The sequence below is a fragment of the Cariama cristata genome, unplaced genomic scaffold (assembly GCF_000690535.1).
Source record: "Cariama cristata isolate BGI_N322 unplaced genomic scaffold, ASM69053v1 scaffold43690, whole genome shotgun sequence".
Lineage (NCBI taxonomy): Eukaryota > Metazoa > Chordata > Aves > Cariamiformes > Cariamidae > Cariama > Cariama cristata.
Window position 1 is genome coordinate 3,187 of NW_009597162.1, and position 11,904 is coordinate 15,090.

The 11,904-nt window shown below is 38.3% G+C and overlaps 1 protein-coding gene across 1 annotated transcript in view; it reads left to right on the top strand.

The window, feature by feature from the left end:
- Positions 1-279: 279 nt before the first annotated feature.
- The window catches only part of LOC104168236 (AF4/FMR2 family member 2-like), a gene marked incomplete at both ends in the record, with an annotated part of 13,076 nt that continues 1,451 nt past the window's right edge, over positions 280-11,904 (top strand). Inside the window, 6 exons of the mRNA XM_009708761.1 lie at positions 280-514; positions 2,433-2,572; positions 3,132-3,195; positions 6,593-6,729; positions 10,119-10,190; positions 10,550-10,643. Of these exons, the coding sequence (XP_009707063.1) occupies positions 280-514; positions 2,433-2,572; positions 3,132-3,195; positions 6,593-6,729; positions 10,119-10,190; positions 10,550-10,643 (742 nt within the window). The remainder of the gene's footprint in view (positions 515-2,432; positions 2,573-3,131; positions 3,196-6,592; positions 6,730-10,118; positions 10,191-10,549; positions 10,644-11,904) is intronic.

The window sequence follows — 11,904 nt, forward strand, 5'->3', positions numbered from 1 at the left end:
TGAAGACTGACTCAAATTAGCATTTAAATTGGGTGCAATTTGTACTAATGCACTGGAAGTTGTCCTCCAAAGCAGGAGGTTTTTGCAGCCATCAAAAAGGCAGAGGTAGCTCTTCTGTTTTCACTGCCTGTCCCCTTTTGACTTAGCTCCTAGGACATGGGGCCTGCAGGACATATTTGAGAGTAAAGCTGGCTTCTCAGTAAATAAAATCTAGAGGTTTGTGCTATGGAGGGTTAACCAAGGTTCTTGAAATGTAACTGGTTCTTATCTGTGTCCCAGGAGCAGCAGTAGCTCAGTGAAGAAGGTGGCAAAGAAAAGAGAAGAGAAACTGTTCCCTCCTCCATTATCCCCACTCTTGGACGAGCCTGTGCACCGGCGGCACAGCAGTGACAACAGCTCCTTCAGCCAAGAGACCAACATCACAAACACCTCTCAGACCTGCACCTCTTCCTCCTCTGTTTCTAAACACAGAAAGAATGAAAATAAATCCTCTTCTAACCCCAAAGGAATCTCTGTAAGTAACCGACCTCAGTTGCTGGAAGTGAACAAGATAAAATAAAATTAACTTAGCTTTGTTCTGTTTGAATTTTTTTTCTCAATATCTATTTTTAAATGCTTATGCAGACCTACTCAAGAGCAGTGAGGAGTGGATCTTTGCAGAGCTGAACATAAGCGACTCTTGCAAGTTCCATTTTTAGGTCAGCATTAGGCATCTACTTGGCATTGTGTATCACTCCCTGAACCCCCCGGTCCCTGAGCCTCAGAGGAGAGCCTTTGCAGCCAGCAACTAGCAATGCAATTAATCCCTTAATTCTGTAGCTACAGCACACACATTTTGAAAATAAAACTTCAAGAGTTTTGGTAGCCATCACCTGAATAATTGCCCCAAATTCTCATCAAGAATTAAGCACTGTAGTTATACTGAATATTGCAGCCTAAACTAACAGACAAAGAAAATCTAACAAAAACCTACCTGTCCATAGCACACTCAACATGGAAATATCTTCTCTCAGGTTTGCAGGCTCCTAGCTTCCAGCAGGAAGGTTTATTTGCACCTACCTCCATGAATTACATACATAAGCTTTTAGATACTGTGTAAATATTTTTTTCCAAGAAAACCCATCATTCTATTAGGGCCACCTCCTTATCAAAGGTTTTCACGGACAACTCTTGCTTGCTTGCTTTTCACCAAATTCAGATGCTTTTTACTGAAAATTCATGAAAAGGAGCCAAAATTAGAAGCTGCATAGCAAGTTCACTAAAAAAAAAAGTAAAAATTCACATCAGTTCATCATCCTCTTTTAGGGGAAACTTCAGAGTTTTGGCCCATTTTAGAAAATAGTCCTCCCTCTAGAGTTTCAAATATATCATTTAGTATCAAACTGGATGTCAGTATCACTGTCAAAATTAAAAGACAAGAAGAAAATTCTGCCACAGAAAAGGATGTGCATAGCCCCATTTTTCACAGTTCGCAGCTTTGTGAGAGGTTGTTACCCTGCACTATAATAGTAAAACTCACAAGTTGCATTGGATTGTAGGTGACAAATCACTTCACCTTATTCATTCATCCCTGTTGCTTTCTGATAATCATTGTGTCACTTCAAGCTGCGAGAGTAATACACACACCTTCAACTGAAATCAATGCCAAAATGAACTGCGTATGTCAGCAAATAAACAATGCTATGTAAACAGCAGGGCCAGTTCCTCTCAGTCCCAGCATCGCTAGTCAGATTTATCCTTGGTTTATCTATTATCCTGATACATGAAATATTTGTCTTCTAAAACATGTTAGAGTTCTTTACATTGGTTCATCTGTTATTTAGTTTATCTGGTTGCAGACCGAGCTTTCAAGTTGTAATTGCCTGATTTAAATGCTTCTGTTATGCTTCTGGTTTTAATCCATGCAAAGTCATGACTCCTGACTTCTGCTTTCCATTCTTCTCTCCATTCTGTGTAGCAAGGGTGAGGAAACTATTCCTTGCTGAAATCCGAGCAAACTTTTCAGACACCATACATTTAGCTAATAATAATATAGAAAGAAAGATTACATTAGTGATACACCTTGAATAAGTTGAGTTTACATCCAGCCCTTCTGCATTAGATTTCCCCAGCCCTGCTTTAACCAGTGTCTTTAGTCAGTACCACTGTGGTGTCCAAGCTGACTTCACCTAAGAGTGCACGTTAATAAGTTCAGGTGAGGGGTCAGAGGTAGAGTCATAGTGCCTAATTAATCTAATAGGCTTATGTTATAAAGGATTGAACGGTGATTTTGTGAGGTAACCTGGATGTAGTTGGGTATATATGACTGCTACTTTGTGCCTTAGCGTTTTGTTTGTTTGGGTGGGTTCTTGGGGGGGGGGGGCGATGTGAGCACTTACATTGCTGGAAGGTGTTTGAACTATGAAGAGTTAGTAACAGTCCTTTTTTTCTAGGAGGAAGAATCTCACAATACACCAACAGCCAACACTCTTCTTGATACCAGCCATCTAGAAACAGACATCTGGTCTGCAATGCCAACGCTTTCCAATGGGAATTCTGAGCCCAGAAGACCCAAAATAACATTTGATGATGTGTAAGTATTATTGGATCTCTGTACTAGCTGCATGTTATGTAGTTGGGATTTTCATGCAAGCAGAGCTCCCAGTGAAAGAGAGTATCTTTGATTATAATGCTAGCATTGGGCACCTGTGTGGATAGTGCTGCACAAAGGCACACACAGTTTTAATCTTTACAAATGAACTGTTGTCACTGATTAATGAAGACTCTGTTGATAAATGTTTTCAGATCATAAATGTTGGTTCACAGTAATTCTTCTTTGTTGTTTTATTTTAGCTCCTCTAATGGAAACTTCTTATACTTAATTAGTTTAAAATATTTTTCCTTTTCCTCTGTTCAGCACATATTAATGGGTCCTTTGGGTGGCCAGTTTCTACAGCTAGTTATTTTACATTCTGGTCACCCATCATATCTTTGCATACAGCAGCTTCAGATTAATATCAGGTTAAGATTTAAAGAGATAAGTGGGCGTGTATGTCAAAATTGTTCTTGGAAGCAGTCAGCGATTTTCTCAAACAGTGTTTGTCCAACTGTATGAAAACAAAGACTTGAAATAATTGATTTTGTCTCTTCAGGCTTCACAATGCGGATTATTACATGCAAGAGGCTAAGAAGCTAAAGCATAAAGCAGATGCATTGGTAGGTTATCACGGGGGGTTTTGTCTCTTTCCAGTATGGAGCTGAGTGTTACAAAAACGTACATTCTGAATGTTATCTAAAGCCTCAGAAACCAAGAGGAACCCTGCTATTGACTAAAGTATGCTTCAGATTTTACTCCATAAACACACTGTCCACAACAAGTCAAACCCTGAGCGTCATTCCTAGCCTTTAACAATTCGGTCCCAAAAAAAGAAACTCCTTACAGTATCTGGTATCTGTTCCAAGGAGGAGCAACAATCATGCTGTTTATGAAGGATGTAAGATAATTTCATGAAAGAAGAAGTGTGTTTGAAATTTGTTTTCCTATTCACTTTGAGCCTAAAATAAAAGTGTTGAAATATTCCATAACAGAAAGTTGAGAAAGGCAGATCACCCTCCACTCCATTATCATGTGGTAAAACTGTTTGATATTTCCAATCCAATTGTTTAAAATTTGCAACAGTTGATTTTTAAATAGTACATTCATTTTTATTGCGTGCTTTTAGGCTGATAAATAAAGACTCAGTGCATTTCTTCCCCAAAAATCCTGCAGTGAGGTAGTTCAATGCTGGGAAAGCTTTTTCTCTCATTTTGCCCCAGATGAAATTCCAGTAAGGTTGACCTAATTTTGCAAAGTGTTTTGATTTTGATAAAACTAGTTAATCTGACAGATTATCGTATTTGTTCAATCCAAGCTATTGCTAGCATTGGAGTGCCTTTAATAGCCATTTGCTTTGTAGGTAGGGACTTTGCTCCTGTATGCTACACAGAGTGCAGAACAGCAGCTCATTTAGGCAGGCTTCGTGGAACTTGACTCCTCTATTTATTTAAACTAAGATGTCCAAAATGGAGTGTGGCCATTCACTTTACCCCTCAAAATCACAACTGGGAAAGGATCATTCACCTCTCTTTTTAATATTTGTGGGTTTTTTGCATGCATATTATATCATTCCACATCAGAGATTTTGTGCTTGGAACTAAGTATTTGTCCAAAAAAAAAAAAAAACCCAAAATAATCACATGCTATGTTTTTAAAAAATGAAACAAAAAAACTCCAAAACCCTCTCCCTCTGCTGTAGGTGAGCTGAAGGAGAATTGCCATGTCGAGCTGCCTGCTTCAGCTCTCTGGGCTCCCTTGTGACTTGGGGCACAGTGTTACCAAGTGTGTTTTCTGTGGGATATGGTTTTGGCTTTTTGGCAACCTGCCGTGATTGTCAGTAAGTTAGCAGTCATCCCTCCCAACCTGCCCATTTACAAGAGGTGGCCTGCACCAATCTCACAGCCCGACTCAGCAGAACATGTTCCGCCAGAGCCCTGACATCTACACGCAGGAAAGGCTGGCAGAAGCAGATTGACAGCACCTCCCACAGCTGATTGACCTTTAAAGAAAATACACATCGTTCTGGCACAGGGATGCCTACTCCATGCTAGCAAATATTTACAGGCTCAGGCTCCTGATGATCTCAACATGCTATGTCAATCCATTCTCTCCGCAGCCTGATTCACTCAGAAAGTGTTGACCTGTCTCCCATCCTCTTACCTTTAACTATGCCTTGTGGAATCAGGGGTGTTTCTCAAGCAGAACTAAGAGGAGCAGGCACAGCACATCATGCTGCTGCCTCCAGGCAGGCTTTACCTGTTGCATGCAGTTTGACACCCCAAGTGCTCTTATGGGAATGTGAGGCCATCCGCTACGATACAACTTGTTGGCAGACATAAATACCCATGAAAAAAGGATCTGCTTTTTCTTTCTGCTATTTAGGTCTCAACTTTTTTTTTCCACCCAATACAGCTGCACACAAATTATCTCATGTAACACATTTGCTGTGTGATCCCGTAGTGTTAGTTGTACTATGGAAACAATTGCTTCTGGTTACTTGGTGCTGACATGACAAAGCACACACAGCATTGAAAGATGTGTTGCAGTGGCTAGAAAGATAATGCATGTGACCTCAAAATGTGTCAGCAAATGTTAATAAGATTTGTAGCAATGCTGTTCCTGAGCTTGTATGGAAAACAGATTCCTGGTGAAGGGCAGGGCATTTTGCATCTTATGGGAGTGACCCCATGAAAACCTATCCTTGTCTGGGACAGCAGTAAGGAATCAACTAATTTGGATGGGCTGCTGCAGTGGCAACTGACTGTAACCATATGGAAGAGATCTTGGGAGACCTTGCTGTGTTCTCAGCTGAGCAGTGATGAGCTGGAGTAATTCCACCTACTCCACTAGAGTCAGCGTGGAGCAAAGGGCAGGATCGGATCCCATTTCTGGCTCAAACTGTGTGTCTGTACTAAATCTGCTTGCAGCCAGATTCCTTTTTTTTTATACCACAGAAAGTCATCTTTGGAAGACTTGAAGCAAGGAATTTGAAGAATATGTTGAGAAGTGGCCATTGGAATAGAGAGAAAACATTTAGGAATATTTTCTGTGATTATTCAAGTAATACCTATCAATTATACAAAGGCTTTGTATATATATTCAAGTAATACCTATCAATTATACAAAGGCTTTGTACATAATCAATGCCCAAGAGCAGAACTTGAAATGAAAGGTAGGCAGAGGGAACTAGTTACAAGGATTGCTTAGAAGTAGCCAGAAAGGCAAATATACCGTTACCTTGGACCAATACTACATGTTCTGCTTAATGTGTTGCTAGGATAGGCTTCCATTTTGTGAATGGAAAACATATGCAGGTGCATCAAAAATATTTTGATAGAGAAATACAAAGAAATTTTTAAATTATTTAAAGTATATTGGATCTCTTATATCAAATGCCACATTAGTAGAATTCTTACATCCAGCTATCAAAAATTGAAAATGTTAAATACCATTATAAAATACTTACTATAAAAATGTCATATATAATATTCATTACACATAAAAAAAGAAATCAGTATGTCTAAGTCAGTTTAATCACAACCATTATGAGGGCTAAAACCTTTTGCAATAAAATCCTAGTAAAATAAAATATTTAGCAGTGCTATATTTTCTCTTTCTGCTCTTTCAGTCATCACATAAGTGATGAGATTTTTTTTTTGGTCAACAGTTAACACAGAAGGTGATGTCCAACAAATGGCGTAGAGTTGTTACTTAACCCTTGCATAGTGACTTTCAAACTTAGTTCATATACCAAGAAGCAATAAGGATTTGTTCAAACATGCTTTGCGTCCCTTATTGCCTGTGTAAATCCATGCATGTCAATGGAGCATCTGGCCATAGAGCACCTGAAAAGATTTGGTGAAAACATAGATTGTGCCTTAATTACTGTATGAATTCATTCTTAACTACCAGCGTCGCTTTGCTTTCATCCTAATGCTAGTGTTGCTTTGTATTATGATGTGTCTACCTAGAAATTAAAGCTGAAGGATTTTCTTGACAGTGTCATTCTTATTTCAGCTGGAGAAGTTTGGCAAAGCAGTGAATTATGCTGATGCTGCGCTCTCCTTCATCGAGTGTGGGAACGCTATGGAGCGAGATCCATTAGAAGCTAAATCTCCATACACCATGTACTCAGAGACTGTGGAACTCATCAGGTTAATGTCCTTTCTGTGATCATTTTCATCATCTCATTTCAGTCGTAATTAGAACCTGCTATGTTTTAAAAAATACCATTTTGACGTATTAATGATTTGTCCAAGGCATCTTCATCTCAGAAGTCATCATAATTAGTTCTTGCCATTTTATTAATGTCATGGAAAATTTATAATTGATGGACACTGCTTTTATAAATTATCCCCTTTAGAGGTTATAATGTGAGTGTTATAATTTGCAATATTCATAAAATTAAAATTGAAATGTAGTGGGTGGAAGTAAAGTATAGTAATTTCACTGTTTGGCAATGACACTTGTCTTTTAAAAGGTGTAGTTTTATAATTCAAAACATTAAAGTGAGTCTATCTGGATTTCTATTACAAACCCTATTTTTAGAGGTTTATAACTTGGCTGTTAAAAAAAGAAAAAAAAAGCTGAAACTTGGCACATAAGATCATAGCCAAAGAGGAAGCTTTCCGCATGTATTGTATTATAAAAGTATATTTTTTAATGTTAAAGGAATGTGAACCAGCTGAATTAGTTTTAGTTCAGTTTTATAGACTCATAGGCTAGAATATGGATGAGAGCACCTTTACTTACTAATAAAATGTCTGAATTATTATTTTAAAATCTGCTACTGTTCCCTATAGCTGTTTCATAGTGCTGGCTCCGTAGAAATAATGGTCTCCTGAGTAACTAAGGGCTTGTTTGCTTTACTTGCGCAAATTATCAAGGTGAAATCAAGCAGGATTAAATTTACCTGTAAGTAGAACAACAGGATTTTTCCTCTTCACTGTGATGCACCTTTGCTTTCCCCAGTGTATGCTGGGAATATCACCATTAATGTTAGTGTAATTACTGGCAGTTTACACAGGAGAAGGAAAAGGAGGCAAATCAGGCCCTAAATGTTTGGGTTTTAATATGACAAAGGTGGGTTTTTAGCATGCAGGATTTTAAATTGCCAAATTAGCTATTAGGGACTGCCAAAAATAATGCATGTTTTACATTTTGAATAAGTAGGTATTTACATAATAAAACGTATCAAACCTTAAGAAGCTCTTACTCTCGGGTAAATAATATTCCTGTTAAACATTTAAAAACATATTTTTACACTCTGTACTTCTTAAAGAGAAGAAGAAAATCTAAAGAGATTACTCAACAAAAAAATGATGTTCACTCAACACTTGCGATCCAAGTTAAATCCTCAAGAGCAGAGGACTTAAGAAAAGGAGCCGTCTACCTCTGCTCTACTGTGCTGAAACTCTTCCTGCATTCTGACAGTGGACAGTTCAGTACTTTGTGTCCTGAACTACACAAGTACAGTTGTATGGCAGGATAAATTGTATTTAAAGAAATACTGTTTAAAGAAGTGAGTGCTTCTTCATAGGAGCCGGCATTTACTTTAATTTTTTAAGAAAACCACATAGCACAGTTGAAAATGTTGTTCCTTAGTCCAGCAGTCTGTCTGTTCAGAAGCAGATGGACCAAAAATCTTCATTCATCCAAGAGCCACAACACGCGCACCACTTATCTCAGAGAATGGAAGCTCTAGGAGTAGCTCACAAATGGATACTACCTGCAGCTCCCCTTCACCCTGCAGTGCTGGTGCTGGATGGAGTCGGCTGTGCGTATGGCTACATCTTGGGGCAACTGGCACTCATCAGCAGACACAGCCCCACTGCCTTGCTCTTCCCGGCAGCTCCTATATCAGCACAGTCCTGCTGCAGGCTAAGTGATAGATAGATCTTGTCATGGAAGCAGCACCTGAACTGCTTTTGAATTGCTTTTTGAACTGCTTTTGACTATGGAAGAATCTGGAGGACTTTGTAACAGTAGATCTCCAATTTCTAAATAGCTAAATTTGGGTGAGATTACTTCCACCACCTGCCATCAAAGGTAGAGCTTAATTTACCAGCTCCTGTAGGTAGCATCTTGTAGGCAGCCAGTGAGAGACTGATTTGCCCATTTAATTGCTGTCAGTCTTCGGACGTGGGAAAAAATTGCCCAGGTGAGCGGCAGACTGTTAGAGGTTCAGTGAACTCCATGGACAAATACACAATCCTTGTGCGCTACAGTGGGTGCTAAATGTACAAACCAAGGATGCTTATGTGCACACACACTTTCACAATGTGACTCCTAATCTTAACAGAGAGTTTTACTGTGAGATGAGCAGAAGGAGATTTTTCTTTCTTTTACTCCTCCCTTCATCAGAGGCACCATTTCCCCCTTTTGCACTAGCTGTGTCTGCCCTCAGTATCTGCATCACACACCTATTTGTAAAAGCAAGTGGAGCATCAAAGAGATTGGGAGTACCGGAGATCTGACTGTCAAAGGTGTTTTAAGTTAATGGTAATGCTAAAATCCCTAATGTAACACTGAAAATTCCAAAGAAACATCCATCTTCATGTTTGATCAGATTCATTCAGTATGACTGGAACAACAATAGCAAAGAGCGGGTGAGATAGGACCTGGAGGAAGCACATCAGGTGGTGTTCTACAGCTTCAAGCTGGGGGCTGATGATGGGGGTGGTGGGTGGAAGGCAGAGCAAGAGCAGCACTGCCTGCCTGCACTCCATTACCTCCTTGCAAATGAGAACTCATCAAGACTGCCTGGATACCTTAAAACTTTCTTACGCAACGCTGAACCCTATTACTTATTCTAACACAAGTACCTGTGAAATTGCATTAGGGCTCAGAACAATGATTTTATGCGATGAATTGATTTTCAAGAGACTAAATGCATGGAATAGAGTGTGCTCAGTTAAAGAAAAAAAAAAAGGAGAGAGGAGGTAGGAATACTCCATCTTTGATCATCCAAATGCTGGACAGCAGCAATTAAATAGAGAGGGAAGACCAAGTACACAAGACTCATAAATTAATGGACCCAAGAATTAAAAAAGCTGTGAACATGACCTTTCCTGTATTTAAAACCATTTTCTATATAAACTATATTAAAAGCTTTGAAGAAGCATTTATAAGAAGGATTTTGATGGTATTATTCAAGCCTGAAGTATTATATGTAAAACCTTATTATATATTACTCTACCCTTCAGTACATATAGGGCCAAGATCTTATGCTTCTGTCCAACACTCATCACAAATGTTTGCAGGACTCAGCCTAGATGGCTGGATATAGTATCATTAATATGCCCAGGAATAGTTCACCTTGTTGGCCCAGAAAATGGGTTGGTGATTTACTTTAGCCCTCCAGATTTTAAGTGGTGCTTTCTGTTGAATTTTACATTGATCTCATCATTACAGAACAATGTAACCATGAACTATTGCAGTCAGAGAAGAATATCTATGTGTGGCTGTTAATTTTCAGAGTGTCACTAGTAAACCTGGAAATGCCTTAACTCTCAATTTCTTCTCTCCTCACCTTTCTGACAAGGTATGCAATGAGACTCAAGAATTTCACAGGCTCTTCTGCCACAGAAGGGGACAAGAAATTAGCAGTTTTATGGTAAGTCCCATTGCGACAATGAGAGAAGCAGCTAAAATCTTAAGGAGGACTTTAAAAGTACTGAATTACTTAAGCAGCTTACAGAAGATCATTATTCTTGTTTTCCATTAAACTATTAAAGGATAACTAATGGATTTCTTCAGCAGCTGACTAAACATTTATTCTGCTAATTTATACTCTTATCAGGATGAGATTTTAATGCTTTTGACCACTTTTTTTTCTTTCTCCATTTGCTTATGTTTCAAAATCTAACCTTAGAACAGAAACTGGAAAATATAGGTCAGCATTTTTTTTTTTTTTACAGTTTATAGGTTCCATTAAGCAATGGAATTAACATAATCCTTTCCTAATTACTACAGCTACCGATGCTTATCACTTCTCTACTTGAGAATGTTTAAACTAAAGAAGGACCATGCTATGAAGTACTCCAGATCTCTGATGGAATATTTTAAGGTAATCTTTATTCTGTTTAATTTATTGATATGAAATGAAATTCATACCAGCACTGAGAGCTCTCACAAGTATAACTGTGTGACTTAGAAGTCCCACATTTAACCTCTCCTCTGGGAAATGCAGGCAGGATGGCTGCCAGGGAGTAGGGACAGAAGTGATTTGGGGGATTTTTGGATTAGTCACTTGATTCAAAAGACCATACTCAGTAATTCTACTAAAATAACATTGTGCTCAACACCATGTAATGTTTATGCAAGTTTCTGTAAAGGAGACTGGTTCTTTCAAGATTTCAATGTGCAAGTGATTATGAACCATAATAAAGCAATTATTTAGGCTTTAGTTAGTTAAATTGAGATTTTAAATTCAGTGAGATTTGCTGAAGCTTATTGCAGACTCGGAGATTTCTCCTTTTATTTCTGTGGAACTTCAAATTGTCTTATCTACATCTTGAAAGTTTGCCTTTACCTTGAATCGAGTGGAGATCAGCTGATTGCTATGGCTCGGTGATGTTTTCTGTTACTTTATGAAATGCTGTTTACACAGTGTAAGAGTGACAAGTCCTCACCATTCCTAAGTTAAGAGAGAAACAGAATCTTTCTTCAGCTCTGCCAAGGTTTTGACATTTATATTTTACTGGTTAATGCTATTTGAAGCATACATTAATTCTTGTACTTTATTACTACATATTATTCTGTATTTATGTAATTATACTGCGTTGTCAGCCCATCAGTCTTTTTTTGTTGTTTTTTTTCAGCCTCTTTGAATTTGTTCCAGGTTCTGACATGTTAGTACTGCAAAACAGTAAAACTTTTAACACTGCAGTTTTAATATTTTCATATAAATGGTGATAAAATCGTCCTTCTGCTGTAAAACTCCAGTACTACCATGCTAGCAACTACCACATAGTCCTGACATCCCTGGTCTCCTCTGTGTATATGTATCTCTCTAACTTCAGTATTGTTACTCCTGATCTTCTGCTTAAATTGAGGATCTCCTGAAGTCAGCAGGAGCACCTCTGTTGTACTCTCAGAGTTTACAGTCAGGGATTTGCACAACAAATTAAATTTGAACTAGACATATTCATAACCTTAGCATTTTCATGAAGTGTGTTCCATCCACTTCAGATTTTATCTGGGATGAATGTAGATTGTCACTTAAAAAAAAAAAAATTATTAGACAAATCATTTGATAAACTTTTTCTACAGAAATTAATGGTTTCTTAAAAAAAAAAGAAGGAGGCGGGAAGGATTCTCTCTTTCCC